Here is a 23,527-nt window from a genome sequence, read left to right as displayed (position 1 = left end):
TCAATAATCACATTAAATTGTAACATAAACAAGTTAAATAATGTATCCCACATTTTGGTGCATTACGTTCTCCTTAATTTGAATCTAACTTCTAATAAATGATTCAAAACCCCAAATCAATCTAGACATAATGCTTAGAGACCAACTAAAAAGCTACAAAAAATGAAGAAGAAAAATTATAAACTCAAAATCTAGACTTCAAGACTTAAATACCTGAAATAAACAACTAATTACTGAACCAAAATCAATTCTGGAAGGCTGGCAACTTTAACAAACAAAACAATATAACATGATAAGCCGTCAAACTAAGCTGATGCAAAAGAGATGAAACATCCTAAAGGAGACCATAGTTGAAACAGAACCACAATTACATACACCATGAGTTGATATAGCACACGCCAATGAGTGTACTCCTAAAAAAGTTAGTGAACCTCTACACAATAAAAGATTTGTACATGAAGAAGTAGAAGATTGCATTGAAGAACAGGGCTCCTATTCACCAACGGTCATCATTTTTACTTCTTCATCGTCTTCCCTCCCCCCCCCCCCCCCAACCCCGATTGATGCTCCTAATATTTGCTTCCATCAGAAAGTGGAACGAGACTCTCCATGAAAAGAAACGATTCAAACCCATCCGGAAGCCCATTAATTTCAAGTTCCCTCTGTCCTTTGCTTTCAGGATTATACAAAACCAGATTTTTGTTATTCTTCTCAATTAGAATCTCACCACTCCTCAAAATCTCTTTAGGAAAAACTGCTCTAGAGTCTTCAAAACCATAACCATATAGCAATTCAATGGTGAACTGTTTAGTCCAAGAACCGTTCACGCCATAATCCTTCATCACCCATATCTCAACATTTCCGCCAGGGATACACTCAATCAAAGACAGGAATCCTTCCAAAGCTCTGACAAACTTATGACGTTTTCCTTCTACACAATTGGGAAGTTGTATTTCTCGGAACACCTCATTTCGCACATCAAAAGAAACTATTAAATCCGACAATTCTGAATTGATCTTCTGAGTTGCCATCCAATGAATAGATCCATTCACTACAGCCTGTGATGACATGGAGTTTATGCCAAAAGGGACATTTCCAAGTTTCTTCCATTTCCCAGTCCCCAAGGAGAATACCGAGACATCATCACACTGAAAAATGAGGCTGTCCTTCCAGCTCCTTACGCAGACGTAAATAATTCTTACCACTTTGTATTCATCATTAATGGGATCATACCCAAACCCTAACACAGTATTAGTAATCATCAAAATTCTTGGGGACACAATCGGGGCATCAGGAAGCTTCTTGAATTCTCTTATAGCGGGGTTCCAGAAGAATATACGCCAACTATTAGAAAAAACTAAACATAACAACCCATTACAAGAGCCCACGATTTCAGCAGGATCCATCAGTTCCTCAAATGGAATATTAACCATCGTAGCAGTAGAGGACCCATCAATAGGTGCAGTGAAGAAACATCTATCGCCATCAGTGAGGCAGAGACTAGGGTTTTTCTCAGATGATCGATTGAGGTGCAGGGAAATGAAAAATGGATCACTAATTAAACAGCTCCAGTCTTTGGAGACGCACCTGAATCGAAAGAGAGACTTAACGGGTAGTCTTGAGAGGATCTCTCTTATTATTTCGAATGGGAGCGTCTGCATCTTCACTATCTCTGCTTCTTCTTCTCTTGCTGCCTGGATTGTTTTTTCTTTTCCTTTCTCCTTCTTCTTCTTCCTCCTATGTCGCTTCATCCTCTGTTGCTTCATCTTCTATCGCTAATTTGGGGTTTTGTGGCGACTCCGTCTAAGGGTTTCAAGCACAACAGTGCACCATGACTATATATGAGTGGCTGAAGCAGTGAAGCAATGTTCTAAAACCCGGCCTGGTCTCCAATCCCATTCCTGGTTTTTGGACCGGGTTCAAGTTGGGTCAATCCGGTCAATCAACAAAATTGCCCGACCCCAATGAAAGAAGATGGGAAATTAAATGGCAATCCAATAGAGATTTTTGAGCAATTAATTCATGGCTGATCGATCCAAAACAAAGTTTCGTGGATAAGGCATAAAATCATAAATTAATGGAACTAGGGTTGGTCGATTCTGATTCAAATGGACCGATTCACCTCTATTATTGGCATAGTTATTAAGGCGTCTGGGCTCCTTGGTCACCTTGAGCGCTTTGATTCCCTAGGAGGATGCATTGCCGCCTTATTGATATCGTCTTGATTCATCACGTCGATCCAGGTACAATAGGGACTGCACATAGTAGACCAATTTACGTGATGAATTTTCTTCTTCATGTTTGGTCCGGAGTCACCGCCCTACCTCCTAAACTTCCCCGCCCCTCCCCAAACTCCTCACCCCGTCTGCTACTCCCCCACCCATCCACCCACCGTCACTATTAACTCCCCCACGTTCCCGTGGCAAAAAATAAAATTCATTTAGACACTCGGATCGAATAAGGTAATCCATGGAGATCGTTCCTTTTGGCCAACTAAAAATTGGATTAGTTGTACATCTTATGGATTAGTCACATGTCAAATTTTAAACTCAAATTCAATCAAATATGCTCCCATGTATGTCGCATGCATTCTTATATTTTTCAGCCATTAGTGTAGGTCTTGCACAAACCCAACTCAAGGCCCAAACCGTACCAGCTAAATATAACCTGTCTCTAGGATTAGAGAGAACAAAATTTGATAACCTTAATATGCCCTTGTATTGGAAATTGGCACTTCTTTCCTGCATCAAAATTTGCCCTGCAATTATGGTTGGAATTTTTTGAGTTATTTCAATGGGGACTTCATCAACTTCACAGAATATGCGAGTGATATGACTCACAGTATAGCATATCATGCATTATGGATAACTGTTCCCCAAGTCATCCAAATGTAACCTCTGTAGACTTCTTATGGAGAAATGTTCTAAAATTTTAAGTCTTTTAATGCCAGGGATCATACCTCTGTACAACTTTAAAGATGAATGGGGACACAGCTTTTGAACCCAACCCATGAAACTCCAGTTGAGTAATCATTAAATTTAAAGAGGAAATTACTTGTTAGATTGCATGGAATGTAATGTTTCTGAGCCAAAAGCAGTGAATAATGGCACAATAGCATATTAGCAGTACAAGACCTGGACAGAAAGCTTAAAATCTCTGCTACAGTGAAGTAATCAGATAAATTTGAAGAAGAAATCACTCACTAGATTGCATGCAATTATCAAAACACAGTCATGGGGGGAGGGGATTACATCAGTTTTCCATTTAGCATTTCTTTTTTGATAACAGAAATAGCTCATGTCAACAGCTACAGCTAGTGTGTTAAATACCATTACTGACCTAATTCTTCAATATTAACTATTTGTATCCAATCAGAAACAATTTTTGGACACCATTCCTCTGCCTTCGCTTCAAAGCTTGCACCCTAGGCAGAAGATGATTGATGCAAAAAGTGGTGTGTCATAGACTCTAATAATTATCAAATTATTATCTATAGTGTATAGACAGACACATGCCTATACAGACAACATATTAGCATAAAAATGATAAAAATTACATTGTCTAATCTGGTCATTGGAAACAAAGATATAGTCATATTAAAGAAATAAGATCAGTATAAACTAGAAAATCCATCATGTTAGTAATTAGCACAGTAAAAACACCCAAATGCACATCAAGTATTGAAAAAAAAGATGAACTAAAAAAGTTTAGGGAAGTAGTTTTCTGTCCGGAAGTGTGGCCTATGCCATCACTCCCATGTGTCTATCTCTCTCTTCAAAACAAGGGGGGCAGAGATGTCTTTTCATAAGGGGAGGAGAGAGATAGACTCATGGGAGTGCTGGACGTAGGCCACACTCGAGGATAGAGTTCTTTTTCCCAAAAGTTTTAGTTTTCCTTTACAAAAATAAGTGGAACCTAAGAATTCCATAAATCTGCTGGACAGATCAGCATCCTAGAAGCATATTAGCAATGGAGAAAACAGAAGGAACTTAAAACTCCAATGTTAAAGGGAAAGGGTTCAAAGCTCAATGCAGAAACTCCCACCTCTCCTAACAAAAACCCAAATGTATATATTCATAAGCGTAACTCAACAAAACCCAAGCATGAAACTGAAAGATTTAGCATGATGAGAAGCCTGAAACATTCTACTGACCTCATGTGTTCTCTCTTCAGTCCACAGAAAAATCTAGTAAGGAAGAGAAAAAAAGAAAAAAAAGGTGGAAGAAAGAGGTTTTCTTCGCAAGTTTAAGTGTAATGGGCGTACCCAGTGCATAAGCCTCCTGCCACTGGGGAGTTTGGGTAGGGTCATAATGTATGCAGCCTTACCCGCGCTTCATGGAGAGGTTCTTTCCTGACTCGAACCGCGACCACTAGGTTGTCACATATTTCAGTGTAGCAGCTCAAAACAATTTACACTGCTTGCATTGCTTAAATAGTTAGCCTAAAAGAAGGCCAATTCTCAAGTTTATGTAGGTTAAAATTAAGAAGGATTTCATGTGATCTTGTATTGAGAGGGAGTGAACACAAGATTGTAGGAAAAGGTGTAACCGCAAGATATAACCCTGCAAAGGTAGAACAGCCTAACTCCCTATACTGTAAGTGGAAAAAGCTACCCACATGATAGCACACTGAACATCTCAAACTCTTCTTTGAGGTCTGAAGATTCAGAAGTTTCATGACTATTCACAATTTTTTATATCAACACAGAAAGCCTAGCGACTCTTCAAGTAAAATATTATTGGCATTTAGCACCAAATCATTGTAGAAACACATGGAAGAAATAGTTTAACTGACACAGACCAAGATAACAAACCAGCAAATAAAATTGACTCTACGCACTACATTTCCCTAATTGAAACACCCTGAAGAACAGTGTTGCAAACAACACAATTTTAAGAGTGTGATATCATTTTATAACAAAAATATTTTGAGATAAAGAGGAAAACACATTTCATTGGATGTATATTAATTGACACAAGTGTTTTTGAGGGAAATTGTAGTGTCAAAGGATACAATATCCCATTGTCCAGAGAATGAAACAAAAGACAAAAGCAGGGGTTAAGAAAAACTTATCAGAACATCTAATATTGTGTAAGAAACACTTTTAGAGCCATAAAGCATAACATCACCATCGCAGGCTTATGAAAAAAAAAACTGCAAACCAGCAATAAGAACTCAATAATCACACTAACTTGTAACATGAACGAGTTACATAATGTATCCCACATTTTGGAGCATTACGTTCTCCTTAATTTGAATCTAACTTCACAGAAATTATTTAATTCCCCAAATAAATCTAGACATAATGCTTGGAGACCAACAAAAAAGCTACAAAAATGAACCAGAAAAATAATAAACTCAAAATTTAGACTTCAAGACTTAAATGGCTGAAATAAACAACTAAGTGCTGAACCAAAATCAATCCGAGCAGGCTGGCAACTTTAACAAACAAAACAATATAACATAATAAGCCGTCAAACTAAGCTGATGCAAAAGAGATGAACATCCTAAAGGAAACCATAGTTGGAACAGAACCACAATTACATACACCATGAGTTGATATAGCACACACCAATGAGTGTACTCCTAAAAGAGTTAGTGAACCTCTACACAATAAAAGATTTGTACATGAAGAAGTAGAAGATTGCATTGAAGAACAGGGCTCCTATTCACCAATGGTCATCATTTTTACTTCTTCATCGTCTTCCCTCCCAACCCCCCCCCCAACCCTGATTGATGCTCCTAATATCTGCTTCCATCAGAAAGTGGAACGAGACTCTCCATGAAAAGAAATGATTCAAACGCATCTGGAAGCCCATTAATTTCAAGTTCCCTCTCTCCTTTGCTTTCAGGGTTATACAAAACCAGATTTTTGTTATTCTTCTCAATTAGAATCTCACCACTCCTCAAAATCTCTTTAGGAAAAACTTCTCTAGAGTCTTCAAAACCATAACCATATAGCAATTCAATGGTGAACTGTTTAGTCCAAGAACCGTTTACACCATAATCCTTCATCACCCATATCTCAACATTTCCGCCAGGGATACACTCAATCAAAGACAGGAATCCTCCCAAAGCTCTGACACAACCATTAGGCTTTGCTTCTACACAATTGGGAAGTTGTATCTCTCGGAACACCTCATTTCGCACATCAAAAGAAGCTATTAACTTCGACATTACTGAATTGATCTCCTGATATGCCATCCAATGAATAGATCCATTCACTACAGCCTGTGATGACATGGAGTTTATGCCAAAAGGGACATTTCCAAGTTTCTTCCATTTCCCAGTCCCCAAGGAGAATACCTTGACATCATCACACTCAAAAAAAGGGGTGTCCTCCCAGCTCCCCACGCAGATGTAAATAATTCTTACCACTTTGTATTCATTATTAATGGGATCATACCCAAACCCTAACACAGTATCAGTAAACCCCCCAATTCTTCGGGACTCAATCGGGGGATCAGGAAGCTCCTTGAATTCTCTTATAGCGGGATTCCACAAGAATATAGGCCAACTCTGAGAAACAACTAAACATAACAACCCATTACAAGATCCCACGATTTCAGCATTATCCAACAGATCCTCAAATGGCATATCAACCATCGTAGCAGTAGATGACCCATCAATAGGTACAGTGAAGAGAACATTATGGCCATCAGTGAGGGAGAGACTAGGGTTTTTCTCAGATGATCGATTGAGGTGCAGGGAAATGAAAAAGGGATCACTAATTAAACTGCGCCAGTCTTTGGAGACGCACCTGAATCGAAAGAGAGACTTAACGGGTAGTCTTGAGAGAATCTCTCTTATTATTTCGAATGGGAGCGTCTGCATCTTCCCTATCTCTACCTCTTCTTCTCTTGCTGGCTGGATTGTTTTTTCTTCTTCTTTCTCCATCTTTTGCCTCATCTCCGGTCGCTTCATCCTCTATATATGAGTGGCTGAAGCAGTGAAGCAATGTTCTAAAACCCGGCCTGGTCTCCAATGCCATTCCTGGTTTTTTTGGACAGGGGTCAATCCGGTCAATCAACAAAATTACCCGACCCCACTAAAAGAAGAGGGAAATTAAATGACAATCCAATAGAGATTTTTATGCAATCAACAAGTTTATCAAATATTTCTTTAGCTGTGTCATAGATACTAGTTCTATTAAAATCTTTTTCATTAAGATGACATTGAAGAAATGTAATTGCTTTATGATTATGTTGAATTTTCTGCTTATCAGTTGCAGTCCATTTATTTCTAGATTTGGGTATTTCTATATCTCCAACAGTTTTAGTGATTTCGTACGGGCCTTCTTCAAACACAATCCATACATCAATATCATGGGCACATACAAAATTCTTGAACCTACACTTCCAATAGGCAAATCCTTCACCATCGAAGTATGGTGGCCTAGCAGTGTTAAGTCTCTCAATTTGGTGTGAGGATGATGAAGATGTCATGGAGCTTTTTAGCTCAAGTTAGAGCAACTATAGTCTCAATTTTGAGCTCCCGCTCTGATACCAATTGTCGGATCAATCGCTTGCCAATCCCCTAAAAGACGCCTTGTGAAGGAAGGTGCAACTTTATTTCCTTATTACACACCAGCCAGCGAGCATCGCTCCGCGCCCGAGCCGGGATCTGGACAGGCGTTGGATTCCCCAACAGTTTTTGCTTATCCTTATATACTTTGTCTTCATTTTCTTTTTAAAACTTATTTTATGTTTCCCCCCCCCCCCCCATTTTCAAAAATCCTAACTTGGTGAACCACCAGGGTGGTGGAGAATGGCTTTCTTGATAATATCTGTGAATCCATCCTTTCAATCCCAGAGATAATATCCCAATTAAATGGGCTTTGCAAAGGTTCAATGAACAGAGTTGCATCACTTACTCCAACTGGCATATTTGGAAATGAAATACTTTCTAGTGTAGTGTATGCTTTTATTCTCACTAATGGTTTTATGCAAATTACCATTAATTTCAGTGATGATGAATCTTCTACAACCACCAATCAAACCTTAGTGTTTTTTTTTTTAATCCATTAATGTCTATTTTTTGGGGTCAGAGTAATTTTCAATGTGAATTCACCTATGAATCCAATCCAACAGTTACTAGTTGAAATTAGATCCACGGTTGAATTGACTTAAAATTGCTATGATCCCAATAAAAAAGACACTCATGGATTGAATTCAAGACGACCAAAAGCAACCATTAGCGATGGTGGAGTTTCTCTTGAGCAGCCGGAGTAATATATGGTTTTGAAGACTATGAACCCTCCTCGTTGGAACCTCTCAATCCAAAAAGGAGATGCGTTCTATTGCTGTATTTTGAAAGATTCATACAAACGTACCCCTACCGTTAGATGAGAATTGTTAAGTGATGTTGTCATCACCCAAATATAATCTAAATACCCATAATACCCTTACAAACATACCCCCTAGGCCCCTTGCTAGTGTCAACTGAATTTTTCCCCTCCTCTAACGCCTAGGGTTACCAAGACGCAGTAACAACTATGGACATGATGACCTGGGACTAGGAAATATGCTCACATTACACATTAGATTGTGGTAAAAAATGACTATGGGGGGGGGATTAGCAATGTTTACACACCGCAACTCCTGGGGTCAATGTATAAATTAAATTCCAGAGTGATTATTGACCTGTAAAAAGTTTGTATTGTTCAACCATTAATCCATTCTACCCAGGTCAATTCTACAGTATACTGTTTTGAGAGGTAATAATAGGTTTCTAAGTTGATCAAACCGAGAACCAACTCCAAGTTAACTGGTTAAATTTGTTGAGGAATTCTACCTCATCACCATAATTGTTTTGATGATAACAAACATATTGGACAAGGTCTTGTATATGTCTATATGTCAACATGACTAATAAAGTCAAAGCAGTAGAAGACATATAGTACGAAGTAAAGATGTTCAGACAAAGTCTTAAAGATCAAGATCTCAACGGCATACGAAGCTTTTCAAGAAAGAAGAGTTTGAAAGATCCTTTGAAGATTGAAGAACATCACTTGAAGAAAGAAATCAAGACCCTCATCAAGATGCTCGTGTGCACATACTTAAACACACTCACTGCATACTTGTAATTACATTTGCATTAAATAAATGAAAAAGCATATACATCATTTAGAGACTTTAAGAGGTTGAAATTGAACCCCCTTTAACCTTAAAATATGTTGGAATTAGTTGGAGAAAATCCCGGACCAATCCCCGCAGTCAAACTATCTGAATCAAGCCAAGACAGGGATCCGATCTGTGATCCAGTCGACCGGATCACAGTGTATGCATCGATCGGGTGCAGTAGTGGCTTCACTGGTACGTTCCCAGAAATGATCTGATCGATCGGATCAAGTGGGACGATGATCCAATCGACCGGATGCCAATATTGCCCTCCAACGACTAGTTTTTAACGGTTAGTTTTTCCAACGGCTATGATCCTGTCGACCGGATCAATCTTCAGGTCGACCGGATGGGTTAAAAATAGATCCGTTAGAGCACATTTTGCACATGTTCTAAAGGTCATTAATGAGCCTATAAATAGAGAACATGTCAGACCTTTTCACCCATCCACTACAGTCCAAAATCCAACTTTTGTGAAAGGTGAAAAGTCAATTATTGCTCTCATCATTGAAGTCATCTTGTCCACAGCAATATCACTTGAAGATTAACTTCAAAGCTCAAAGGACCTTAACATGCTTGCACTCTAAATAATAGTCTTAAAGAATGTCTTCATTTATAAGCATTCATTTTGCATCATTCGACACTTGTAAGGAGTACACATCACACTCATTGCTTAGGTATTCCTTACCTTTTCTCTTTTGTATTTGTTTATGCTTTTGAGTTTATAAAGCATTGTTGCATTAGCCTAGACTGTACTTAGGTTTTGCAAGGATCATCTTATCCTTAGAAGATTCGGATCCTCTTATCCTTAAAAGATTCGGATTCTCTTATCCTTAAAAGATTGGGATCCTCTTATCCCGTAGAAAAAGATTGTAAATGTGTTCTTCCCACCTACTATACTGAAAGGAAGAAACTAGTGAAATTCTCTCAAGGTTGAGAGGAGTGGACGTCGGCTAAGTTTAACCGAACCACTATAAATTTTGTGTGTCTTCCATTTACGCAATTTATCTCTCTATCTTGTCTTAATTAAAGAAAATTTCAAAAAAGATAATATTTCATTAGTGATAACATATTCACCCCCCTCTAGGTTATCCCATAATTGGTATCAGAGCAGGTGGTCGTGAGTTTGAGTCTCCTTGCGTCTGACATACTGCGGAGCAGACTGTACTTGCGAGTGGTCCCTAAGCGTGTATTGGGGGGGATTGTTGGGGAATCCAACACCCACCCATATCTAGGCTCGGGCGTGAAGCGATGCGCTTTGGCTGGTGTGCAATAAGAAAATAAAGTTGCACCTTCCCTCACAATGCGTCTTTTGGGAGATTGGCAAGCGCTTGATCCGACAAAAACTATATATTGTCACTCCTCCACCGTCTTCTGCATTACAGAAAATGCAGAGGAAGGCAAACATGTTTGAAATAGAGAACAACATTAATGAAAAATAAAACAGCAACAGTTAGAAACCTCAGACTCAAACCGACACTAAACCTATAACTATACCTATAACGTATCTCCATCAGAGAGACGTACATATACTATTATCACTCATCATCAGACGAACCTTCTCCAGATGTCGACGATGCCACTTCATGGTAACCATTAATTACTGCTTCTTCTTCCTCATCATCACCTTCAATATTGATTAGTTTCTTCTTCTTCTTCTTCCTCTTCTTCCTCATTATCACCTTCAGTATCAGCTGCTTCTTCTTCTTCCTAATCATCACCTTCAATATTGTTGGGAGTGACCCAAAATGTCCTGCCCAGATCCCGGCTCGGGCAAGGAAGCGATGCGCGCTGGCTAGTGTGCAATAAGAAATTAAAGTTGCACCTTCCCTTATAAGACGTCTTTTAGGGGATTGGCAAGCGCTTAATCCTACAATTGGTATCAGAGCAAGTGGTCACGAGTTCGAGTCTCCTCGGGTCTATGGGTGCTCTGTTATTGGGCGTGCATTAGTGCCATGGGTGCTCTGTTATTGAACGTGCATTAGTGTCATGGGTGCTCTGTTATTGGGCATGCATTTGGGGGGGGATTGTTGGGAGTGACCCAAAATACCCTGCCCAGATCCCAGCTCGGGTGAGGGAGCGATGCGCGTTGGCTGGTGTGCAATAAGGAATTAAAGTTACACCTTCCCTCACAAGACATCTTTTGGGGGATTGGTAAGCGCTTAATCCTACAAATATCAGATCCTTCTTCCTCATCATCACCTTCAGTATCAGTTCCTTCTCCCTCTTCATCAGCTTCAGTAGCAGGTGCTCCTTCCCCATCTCCAGAACCATCAGATGATTCTTCCTCCTCACTTTTAATTGTGATCGTAGAACCATTATCAAGGAAATAGTACTTGAGACGGGCTGATGAATTCATTATTCGTTTAGTTTAGATAACTAGCCTAAAAAAAGGAATAGGAACTAACGCATCCTTTTGAATCATCATTCCATAGAACTCAATTTCGATTTTGCTCTCCAATACAGACACTGTATCACTCTCCCACATTTCAAAAAACATAGGTGATAGAATAACATTACCTACATCAAGTAGTTCCCCAATGCCCAAAGCTCGTGCAAGATTTGGATGTTCACGAACTGTTAAAGAGACTTTATCAGTTCTGTCCGCATAGTTTAGTATCAGAAATACACCTTCGGAAGAAGCCCAAGAATCCAATTCTCTAAATGTTAACTCATCAAAGTTTGCTAACTCCATCCCATCCTCAATAAGCCAAGTTTGACGGGCTACAATAGCACCGTACATTTCTTCGACTCTAGCTTTGAAATCTTCGAACGTGGTTGTTCCTTGTATATTAGGAACTGAGAACGTCTCTATACTAGAGAATCCCATAATCGAAAAGGACACATCGATTGCTGCCATTTATGTTTCAAAGAAGAGAATGCAAACTGAGAATGGAGAAGGGGAAGGCCAGGCAAGGCTTTATCAATACAACAAAAAACTCAATGTACAAAAGTCACACTGGTTGCATTCTTCCATCCGGCAAATTCAAGATGCATGTGGTGGTTTAAAGACTCATGATCATGTTCAAGTAGTTGTTGTCTTTGTAAAGTATTCGGACTCTGTACTTTCTTTGTACCAAAGAAGTCATGCTGGACTGCTGGAGGAGAGCCGAATTGGGTTTAAAAACCATTAGGAAACTGACTTTGAAACACTTATTGAAGTCCCCACAACAGTGTTAGTGTTGGTTGATTTATGACTAACTTTCAGATTTAACCATTTTGTTTACCCTATGGTAAGGGTGTCAAAACCTAGCCCGAACCGTTAAGATCAATCAAAACCGATCGAAAAAAACCCGAGATCGAACCGAACCGATCCTTATTGGATTGGTTTTGGACAAGGGTATGACGGGACCGGTTGAAAACCAGACCGCACCGGACCGACCGATAACAAATCGAAAACCGAACTGAATGAAACCGATAAGAAAATAATGAGTATAAGGTTATGAATCATTGAATTGATTTCAATATTAGTGAGCAAATTTATGGTTGTAAGATAAATTGTTACAAATCAATGAGTATGAGCCTATGAAAATAGGGAAATTGATTTGTAACAATGCTTATTCCATTGATCTCCTTTTTAAGTGTGGGGCTAATGAAATATTTTATGTAGTTGAAAAGAGAAAGAGAAGAAAATAGGCACAAAGCGAACCCAACTTGTTTAAACCCAGTACCGAACCGAATCCAAACCGATATCAACCCGTTATCATAAACCGAAACCGAAACGGGAAACCGAGCCGAATCCAAAAAGTTCTTATTGGATTGGTCTCGGTTTCTCTAAAAACCACACCGAAACCAAAAAACCCAAACCAAAACCGGACCAAACCGACCAATTGACACCCCTACCCTATGGTGTCCCAAAACGAGTGAGGATGACTAGATTCACACAAGGAAAATGAGAAGGCCACGATAATGATTTTAAATGAAAGATGCTTTTTCAACGATGATGCTTATTTTAGAGAAAGTGGTAGAAGAATTTCATTTCTTCTCGTCTTCCATCACTTGTGTGACGTGATGTAGAGGTGTCAATCCATCGGTTCAGGCCGATTTTGGTTTGCGTTGAATCGGTTTTGGTGTGGGAATGGATCGCATGGTGAATCTGAAACCAAACCAATAAGGAAAGTTTGATTTTGGTTCGGTTTGGATTCAGGTTGTATCGGTTTGTTATCACGATTAGTTTCAATTTCGGTCCGGTTTGGGTTCAATTTAACATACATATGTATACAAAACTGTGAAAAAAATCTTTTTTTTTTTAATGGGTTTCAGGTTGTTATCATTTTCTTATCGGGGTAAATTGGTTTGATTTCGATTTTTGGTCTGTTGTTTGGTGTCGGATTCTTTGGGTTTTCAGTGGTTCGGCTCAGTTTCGGGGTCGTAATACCCCAATCTGAAACCTGTCCAATAAAAAATCGGTGCGGCTCGATCTGGGCCATTTTGGTTCAGTTTGGATCGATTTACCCGGTTCAGCTCAATTTTGACACACCTACTTGTGAGTAAAGAATAGAGGAGAAAGAAGAGTCAAGGGTGAAGAGTAGCATTCAAAATTTCAGAGTATGAAATTTCAGGTCCCAACCTCCTCAAACCCCTTTGTCTCACACTCTCTCACCTTCAAGTACTGGCTGTTCTACGGTCTCTTAGCACCGTCGGCAACTCTGGGCTCAGTTGTTTAAGACTTTAAGTCTCAATCTCTATCTCTATTGTCTTAGCTCTCTCTCCCTTTGCCCGCACTCTCATTGGCCCTTGAAGCTTCAACAACCAAGAATCTTAAGAAAAAGTGAAAAACTAATTAATGAAAGAGCAAGAGTTCTATGTGGGGGAGCATAAACCCTGCATGTGCATAGGGCGAATGAGAGCATGTAAAGCATCATGGGGGTGTGACAGTGATTTTGTCTCCCCACTGTCTGTGCGTTTGCAGTACACTCCCCGCACAAGAAATTTTTTTTCTTATTAAAAATATGGCAAAAGTTTTCATACCTATCGTCTTTTTTTTTTTCTTTTTTTTTTAATCAGCTCCTATCAAGGACCCGACCACTAGGGGTTGGCAACCTAACTCAACGAAGGGCAACAAGGGGTGAAGGATTTGGAGGGGGGGTGGAATAAGAGGATTTACACATCGAGAAATGTCATAACTGTGTAATTTATCGGATTATGCATACGGATTGGATAATATCTTGCTGGGAAGAGTAATATATGATTTTGCTTCTTGTTGAAATACCTGAGTTCTTCTACCTGAAAAATTTTACATGCCAAATTTTAATGCGTAAATGTAAAATTTTACATGTTAGAAAAATTTTCTCGCTTTTCAACATTTAAAATTTTGCAGATAAAATTTGACGTCGAAACAAGCAGAGCCAAGAATTGGATTAGTTGTGCATATTATGGATTCACCACATATCAAATTTTAAACTCAAATTCAATAAAATACGCTCCGGCCATGTATGTCACATGCATTGTTGTATTTTTCAGCCATTAGTGTAGGACTTGCACAACCCCAACTCAAGGCCCAAACTGTACCAGCTAAATATAACCTGTCTCTAGGATTGGAGAGAAGCAAACTTTGATACCCTTATATGCAATTGTATTGGAAATTGGCACTTCTTTCCTGCATTCAAAATTTTCCCTGCATCATGAATCATGGTTGGAATTTTTTGAATTATTTTATTGGGACTTTGTCAACCTCACAGAATATGGGACCGATATAACTCACAATTTAGCATACCGTGTACTATGGATAACTATTCCCAAGTCTTTTAATGCCTGAGATCATGACTCTCTGCTTCTTTAAAGATGAATGAGGACACAGCTTTTGAACCCAACCCATGAAACTCCAGTTAAGTAATCATTAAGTTTATAGAGGAAATTACTGGTTAGATTGCATGCAATGTAATATTTAAGAGCCCAAAGCAGTGAATAATGGCACAATATCAGACTAGCAGTACAAGACCTGGACAGCAAACTTAAAATCTCTACTACAGTGAAGTAATCAGATAAATTTAAAGAAAAAATCACTCGCTAGATTGCATGCAATTATTAAAACAGAGTCACCAAACAGACACACTTGAAGGATTGGGCAGAAGCACACAATGTCAGGGGGGAGGGGATTACACCAGTTTTACATTTAGCTTTCTTTTGTTGTAACACAAATAGGCCAAGCCAACAGCCACAGCTATTGTGGTAAATACCATTACCGACATAATATTCTACAAGATTAACTATTTGTATCCAATCACAGACAATTTTTGGACACCATTCCTCTGCCTTCGCTTCAAAGCTTGCATCCTAGGCAGAAGATGATTGACACAAAAAGTGACATGTCATAGACACTAATAATTATCAAATGACTATCTATAGACACATGCCTATACGGACCACATATTAGCCCATAAATGATGAAAATTATGTTGTCTAATCTGGTCACCTGCAACAAAAATTTAGTGTGACATCAAAGAAATAAGATGAGTATAAACTAGAAAATCCAAAATGTTTGTAGTTAGCACAATAAAAACACCCAAAAGCACATCAAGTACTGAAAAAAGGAAGAGCTAAAAGTTTTCCTTTAGAAAAATAAGTGGAACCTAAGAATTCCATCAATCTACTGGACAGATCAGCATCCTAGAAGCATATAAACACTGGAGAAAACAGAAGGAACTCCCCTGTTTAAGGGAAAGTGTTCAAAGCTCAATGCAGAAACTCCCACCTCCTTCCCTAACAAAAACCCATGCATAGCCTAACAAAACCCAAATGCACATATCCATAAGCATAACTCAACAAAACCCAAGCATGAAACTGATGACGATTTAGCATGAAGAGAAGCTTGAAACATTCTAATGACCTCCTGTGTTCTCTCGTCATGTCCTCAACTAGTAAGGAAAAGAAAAAGGAAAAACAGTGGAAGAAAGAGGATTTCTTCACAAGTTTCAGTGTAAAGGGCATACTCAGTGCACAAGGCTCCCGCCACTGCCGGGTCTGGAGAGGGTCATAATATACATAGCCTTACCCCCGCTTTGTGGAGAGTTTGTTTCCTGACTCGAACCAACAACCACTAGGTTGTCACAAGTTTCAGTGTAGCAGGTCAAAAAAATTTACACTGCTTGTGTTGCTCAAAGATAGCCTAAAAGAAGGCCAATTTTCAAGTTAATGAGAGGGAGTGACAAACCAGTACCTGAACCAGTACCTGCCAGTAGAGAGAGAGAGAGAGAGAGAGAGAGAGAGAGAAAGAGAAGAGAGATTGAGGGGGAAGAAGAAAATGGAGAGAAGCTAAGCAATAGTGAAATAAGATCTCTTATCGTACTAGCAGTTTATTTATAATAAAACCAATCCTTTACATAGTAGGAAACTTAAACTAATTACAACTAGCTATTCCCAAAGACTGAATAGGAAACTAAATCCTACTTAGAATAGGAATAGGAAAGAATAACAATTAGAATCTAAGCTACTTAGGAAACATTCCCACGGTAGATATACTTTAACACTCCCCCTCAAGCTAGAGTATACATATCAAAAGGCTCCAGCTTGGAATAAAAAGAATAGATATTAAAAAGCTGCATTAGTCTTGAGCATAAATAGTAAATCAGTAATGGTAGACGCCAGTGAGCACAGGGAGAACTTCATTCAGGTAACAATATCAAAACAAACACATCAATCATCAACAACTTCAATAGATAATATTCTTCGTGTCAAATAGAACCAACCAGCAACGAGCAAAATAAGCGATAATGAACACGAACCGCAATTCACAATATCATAATAACAAAAGCAATATCAAAAGCACTTCACAAAGAAGGCTAGTAGTAGGTAGCACTACACAAAGAAGGTCAGTAGTAGGTAGTAATATTCTTAAAGAAAGATAAAGTGCAGCATCCAACGGCTACATTAAAAGCCCTTCTCAAGGAAGGCAAGTAGTAAGTAGTATTCTCCTCAAACAAAGGCAGATATTGAGCCTTGTAGACACTGAATTTTGTCACCCCCCGGCGATGATGACAACAGGACATTGACAGACATCGGTATCTCTCTCAAGAAGGACTCTTGTCCCTACATCGGAACCAAATCACTCTAACATCCCTAAAATGACTTATCAGACCCTTTTACTAAACGTTAAAGAAGGTACTGCTCACCCTCCCCTCCCTATAAATAGGAGGGTCCCCCTCCCTCATTTCTCAAGCTTTTCTCGGGTAGGGAGACCCTCCAGGGCTTGTTTTGCCCCCTTTTTCACCCTCTTTTCCTCCGTCTTTCTCTCATGACTATGTGACTGAGTGGAGTTCTTCGACGTGGGTAGATCCTTCGGTTACCCATCTAAGCATAGAGCGATTCTGCTCTTGGGTATTGTTATCCCGTTAGTGTACGGATAACGAAAAACCCCCTTCACAGCCGTTTTTCTGTCTGTCTACAGATAACGAGAATCTCTTATATAGCTGTTACTCTGCCTGAAGTCTGAGTAACAAAACTCATCTCGTATAGCCCTCATTCTGTCCGACAAGAGAGAGACAAGTCGATCGTCCGTCTCCACTTGAGCCGTGGGACATCACATATTTCGCACTCGGTGCGCTTTCATTTAGTTTGTGTATTTCTTAACATGTATCTGTCTCTTTCCTTCTTATTATTTTTTGGCATAATGTAAACAATTAAAGTAACTCATTTTAGTGTACATAATAATGATTTTTCCTTCTTTGTCATGATTAGTGCATCATAACTTAGCCTTACATGTTAGTATAGGATATATTATTAAGGGAGAATATTCGAAAACCAGCATCTAGTAGAAAGACCGGTTTATCCGGGCGAGGTGGGTGCCTAATACCTTCGCACCCTCGTAACCTGACTACTTACCCTGAATCTCTGACCAAACCATATGGAATCACGTAGCCCTTTCCGCTAACCCCGGATGGGGCTACACCCATTGGGTCCTAGGCCCTAATCCTAGGTGGTGACTCCATTCCTTTATAAAGCATGATCCCAATCCCCATGATGATATATCGGAACGATACGCCGTTATTCATCGAAGTCAATCCTTGTCGCCAAGAGGCTGAGGAACCCTCGTCCCGAGGACCACGGTACTTACAAGCCTCAAACAGAGATCTCAGATAAAACTTCCAATGATAAATATGCAGTATAGGTTACCACGGATCAGACAACATCAGGTTCTTGTAGACCAAATAACCAAATAGGCAGTATAGGTTACTGCGAACCAAATAGCAGCATCAGGTTGCTGTAGACCAAATAAATATGCTTTGTTTCTGAATACCATCTTCATAGATAAAATTATTGCTAAGGGCATGAACAAATAAATAATAATAATCTTCAACCGATGACTTGAGCAAATAATAACTCCAATCGAGTAGATAATAACTCCAATCTCCCCCTCACGTGTAGTATCACACACGAACAGATAATGCAGAAGATGCAATAAAAAATATTCCACCATCAAATGGCAACAATAATCAGCATCTCGAAGGATGAGCACCACAATATATCCTATAATTAAGAGTAGCTGCACATAATCTCCAATAAAATAATTTTCATTCTCCCCCTCACGGTAGCCGATACAAAATAAACCTGATTTAGACAAATATGAACAATAATAATCCCTAATAATAACAACAATCACTCCATGCAAATACCAATCTTCAAACATTTTCAACCCAAACTGTTGTAATATAGGGGTCCAAGACCCTAATTGGGTGATATTGGCCCACAAATGGCAATAGGGTTGTAAATAAAAGGAAGGAATGGCACATTGGTAAATAATCAGAATTTTCAAAGGATGGCAATTTGGTAGTTTAATAGGGGAATGGACAAGAGAGGCAATAGTATTTATTGATCTAAATATGGAATTGATTGAATTAGACATAAGGGAAGGGGCATATATGGAGACCAGGAAATAAAATAAAACAGAAAATCATGGGAATACCATCATCTTCAACCACGATTCTCAGCAATAAGGGGGTGAGAGGGGAGGCGGTAACGGGCATGACTCCATCATCTCCTCCTTCGAGACGCAACCAGGGGGTGCAAACAGGCAGTCGAGAAAGGAATTTTGTCGAGGCAAGAACTAGGGAAATAGACAGCGGCAAATCACAAGGATGAAGAGGACAATAGCAGCAATCGACAACATGAAATTCAAGGGAAAAGCCAGCGGACCAGCGGTAACCAATATCTCCTTGATAGCAGTAACAATAGCCAGCGGTAACCAGTATTTCCTTGATACACCCAGGCACCCTTCAACAGAGGATGAAAGGCCATAGTAGAAAAATTGATATCGTCTTGGGTTTTCGACAGCAAGCAAATCGATTTCAAGTCTTCAACCCACGAGCAATAAATCAGCAAATGAATTAGCAAAGGAATCGATTCAGGTATTGAAGGTGTCTGGACTGTGCCTCATTCCTCTTACAATCTTTCATTTTTTTATTTATTCCCCATCTTTCATTTATCATTTTCCATTTTCCATTTCTCATCTCTTTCCCCATCCCTCTTCTCCCATCTTTTCTTTCCCTTTTTTGGTTAGAACTCAGTTTTTCTTCTGCTTGGATCCATGTAGCCGACCCCATTAAGTTGGAATAAGGCTGAGTTCGTTGTTGTTGTTGTCGTATAAACCGATAACAATATCAGCAATAACTGATAGCTAAGAAGGGCTCCCAGTCTCCTTCAATAACGACAGAGCACCAACCCAATAGCAGTCGAACTCAACTTCAGCAATAACAGATTAGGTAATTTTTTTTTTTTCCGGCTGCAGAAACAATAATAAATCAGTAGAGGTTTTAGCAGCAAGATTCAGCAATTGATGCACACCCGGTATGATCTTCAGATATTACTTCAGTTTCATCAAAACCAGTATATGAAACCCTTGTTTTTCTCCGTCTTCTATGAACTAGGGTTTCCTTCTTCAAACCAGAGACCTAAAATGACCCTCAAAACGGCTATAATCCAGGAGAGAATCAACTATTGGTTACAGCTCTGATACCATGAGACAAACCAAGGATCTGTAACCAACAACGGCAAGTACAGAGAGAGAAGAGAAGAGAGATTGAGGGCGAAGAAGCGAAAGTGGAGAGAAGCTAGGTGATAGTGAGATAAGGTCTCCTATCGTACTAGCAGTTTATTTATAATAAAACCAATCCTGTACATAGTAGGAAACTTAAACTAATTACAACTAGTTATTCCTAAAGACTAATTAGGAACATAAATCCTACTTACAATAGAAATAGGAAAGAATAACAATTAGAATCTAAGCTAATTAGGAAACATATCCCCACAGTAGATACACTTTAACACTAGGAAAAGCTGTAACAGCAAGATATAACCCTGGCTGAGGGCGAAGAAGCGAAAGTGGAGAGAAGCTAGGTGATAGTGAGATAAGGTCTCTTATCATACTAGCAGTTTATTTATAATAAAACCAATCCTTTACACAGTAGGAAACTTAAACTAATTACAACTAGTTATTCCTAAAGACTAATTAGGAACCTAAATCCTACTTACACAGGAATAAGAAAGAATAACAATTAGAATCTAAGCTAATTAGGAAACATATCCCCACGGTAGATACACTTTAACACTAGGAAAAGGTGTAACAGCAAGATATAACCCTGCAAAGGTAGAGCAGCCTAATTTTCTATACTGTAAGTGGGAAAAGCTACCCGCATGATAGCACACTGAACACCTCAAACTCTTCTTTCAGCTCTGAAGATTCAGATGTTTCATTACTGATAATAATTTTTATATCAACAGAGAAAACCTAGCGACTCTTCAAGTAAAAAATTAATGGAAGCACCATATCATAGTTGAAACACATGGAAGAAATAGTTTAACTGACACAGACCAAGCTAACAAACCAGCAAATAAAATTCACTCTAAGCACTATGTTTCCCTAACTGAAACACCCTGAAGAACAGTGTTGAAAATAACACAATTTTAAGAGTGTGATGTCATTTTATAACAAAAATATTTTGAGATAAACGTGGAAAACACTTTTCATTGGATGTATATTAATGGACACAAATGTTTATCAGGGAAATTGTAGTGTCAAAGGATATACTATCCCATTGTTCTGCAAGTGAAACAAAAGACAAAAGCAGGGTATGAGAAAAAATTATCAGAACATCTAATATTGTGTAAGAAACACTTTTAGAGCCATAAAGCATAACATCGCCATCACAGGCTTAGGAAAAAACTGCAAACCAGAAATAAGCAATCAATAATCCCATTAATTTGTAACATAAACAACTTACATAACGTATCCCACATTTTGGAGCATTAAGTTCTCCTTAATTTGAATCTTACTTCTAATAAATTATTCAAAACCCCAAAATAATCTAGACAGTATGCTTGGAGACCAACTAAAACCTACAAAACTGAACCAGAAAAATAATACACTAAAATTCTGGATATCAAGACTTAAATTCCTGAAATAAACAACTAATTGCTGAACCAAAATCACTCCTAGCAGGCAGGAAACTTTAACAAACAAAACAATATTACATGATAAACCGCCAAACTAAGTTAACAAACAAAACAATATTACATGAAAGAAAACCAGAATTACATACACCATGAGTTGATATAGCAACAGGCCAATGAGTATACTTTTAAAAAAGTTTTAAAAAAAAAGTTAGTGAACCCATACACAATAAAAGATTTGTACACGAAGAAGTAGAAGACGGCATTGAAGAACAGGGCTCCTATTTACCAATGCTTATTATTTTTACTTCTTCATCTCCTTTTGTTTTTCCCGATTGATGCTCCTAATATCTGCTTCCATCAGAAAGTGGAACGAGACTCTCCATGAAAATAAACGGCTCAACAAAATCCGGAAGCTCATGAATTTCAAGGTCCCGCTCTTCTTTGCTTTCAGGGTTATACAAAACCAGCCTTTCGAAATTCTTCTCAATCAGAATCTCACCATTCTTCAAAATTTCTATAGGGATAACTATGATTAAGTCTTCATAACCATATGACAATTTAATGGTGAACTGTTTAGTCCAAGCCCCATTCACGCCATAATCCTTCATCAGCCATATCTCAACATTTCCGCCAAGGATACACTCAATCAAAGACAGACATCCTCCCAAAACTGAGACAAGAATGGAAGGCTCCTGTTCTACACAATAATTGGGAAGCGGTATCTCTTGGAACACCTCATTTCGCACATCAAAAGAAACTATTAAATTTGACATTTCTGAATTGATCTCCCGAGTTGCCATCCAATGAATAGATCCATTCACTACAGCCCTTGATGAAGTGTCTGTGTTCCTGATGTCAAAAGGAACATTTCCAAGTTTCTTCCATTTCCCAGTCCCCAAAGAGTATACAGTGACATCAGACTTAAAAATAAGGTTGTCCATCCCGCTCTCGCTGAAGTAAACGATTCTTACCACTTTGTATTCATTATTAATGTGATCATACCCAAACCCTAACACAGTATTAGTAACCCCAATCATTCTTGGGGCCCCAACTGGGGCATCAGGAAGCCTCTTGTATTCTCTTATAGCGGGATTCCACAAGTATATAGGGCTAATGAGACCAAACCAGTCAGATAAACGCTCAGAAGGAAATAAACATAACAACCCATTACAAGAACCCACGATTTCAACTTCATCCACTAGACCTTTAAATGGAATATCAACCCTCGTTGCAGTAGATGACCCATCAAAAGTTATAGTAAAGAGAGGGCCATCAGTGAGGCAGACACTAGGGTTTTTCTCAGATGATCGACGGAGGTGCTGGGAAATGAAAAAGGGATCACTAATTAAACTGCGCCAGTCTTTGGAGACGCACCTGAATCGCAAGAGAGACTTAACGGGTAGTCTTGAGAGGATCTCTCTTATTATTTCGAATGGGAGCCTCTCCATCTCCACCATCTCTGGCTCTTCTACTCTTGCTGGCTGGATTGTTTTTTCTTCTTCTTTCTCCCTCTTCTTCTTCTTCCTCAGTCGCTTCATGCTGCAGCAAATCTGTCTGGCAAATTTGGCAATTTCGGCCATTTGTGAGCCTTTGGCGACTCCGTTACAACAACGACGCACAAGCCACAACGCAGGACGCCATGACTCTATATGAGTGGCTGAAGCAATGTTCTTAAACCCGGCCTGGTCTCTAATCCCTTCCAGGTGTTTTTTGGACCGGGTCCAAGTTGGGTCAATCAACAAAATTGCTCGACCCCACTGACGTTTATGTCCGTGTGCTCATCCCTCCCACCTCTCAAGGGAGAAGCTGTTTCTCTACTATCAATTTTGAGAAATGAAGAAGGCAGGTGTAATTCAGGGATTGCAAGACTTAATTTTAAGATAGTTTTCAAATTCTTAGCTTTCAATTTAATAATGAATTTTACCACATCTACCCCTCCATTCCATCCAAGTGAATGCAAGTTACATTAAAGGACAATTGAAGTAAGGGTATAAATTTTGTCAAGAACCCTTTCTTATTTT

At 39.0% G+C, this 23,527-nt stretch overlaps 2 protein-coding genes across 3 annotated transcripts; both read right to left on the bottom strand.

Annotated features, from left to right (window-relative positions):
• Positions 1–561: 561 nt before the first annotated feature.
• Positions 562–1,766, bottom strand: LOC122651180 (F-box protein CPR1-like). The gene has a single exon (XM_043844495.1). It carries the CDS (start codon positions 1,764–1,766, stop codon positions 570–572), a length of 1,197 nt encoding a protein of 398 aa, XP_043700430.1. The 3' UTR covers positions 562–569.
• Positions 1,767–5,477: 3,711 nt separating this feature from the next.
• LOC122649495 (F-box/kelch-repeat protein At3g06240-like) lies at positions 5,478–23,031 on the bottom strand. Of its 2 annotated transcripts, none has more exons than XR_006331297.1 (2): positions 21,765–23,031; positions 5,478–5,645 (listed from the first exon to the last, which is right to left on the bottom strand). XR_006331297.1 is itself a non-coding variant. In XM_043842679.1 (2 exons), exons 1-2 carry the CDS (start codon positions 22,961–22,963, stop codon positions 5,743–5,745), a joined length of 1,119 nt encoding a protein of 372 aa, XP_043698614.1. In that variant the 5' UTR covers positions 22,964–23,031; the 3' UTR covers positions 5,733–5,742. The 2 variants fall into 2 exon arrangements, 1 of the variants encoding a protein (XP_043698614.1); XM_043842679.1 differs by lacking the exon at positions 5,478–5,645 and adding an exon at positions 5,733–6,138 and having other exon boundaries at positions 22,241–23,031.
• Between the last annotated feature and the right edge of the window lie 496 nt (positions 23,032–23,527).

The sequence above is a fragment of the Telopea speciosissima genome, chromosome 2 (genome assembly GCF_018873765.1).
Source record: "Telopea speciosissima isolate NSW1024214 ecotype Mountain lineage chromosome 2, Tspe_v1, whole genome shotgun sequence".
NCBI lineage: Eukaryota > Viridiplantae > Streptophyta > Magnoliopsida > Proteales > Proteaceae > Telopea > Telopea speciosissima.
Note: the sequence above shows the minus strand (reverse complement) of the source record. Positions and strands in the feature narration are given on the sequence as shown.

Excerpts from the sequence above, each read along its gene's own strand:
- LOC122651180 (XM_043844495.1), bottom strand. The coding sequence starts at position 1,766 with ATGAAGCAACAGAGGATGAAGCGACATAGGAGGAAGAAGAAGAAGGAG.
- LOC122649495 (XM_043842679.1), bottom strand. The coding sequence starts at position 22,963 with ATGGTGGAGATGGAGAGGCTCCCATTCGAAATAATAAGAGAGATCCTC. Across the intron at positions 6,139-22,240 it reads CTTTTGATGTGCGAAATGAG|GTGTTCCGAGAGATACAACT; the intron begins GTGTTCCAAGAG and ends GTGCGAAATGAG.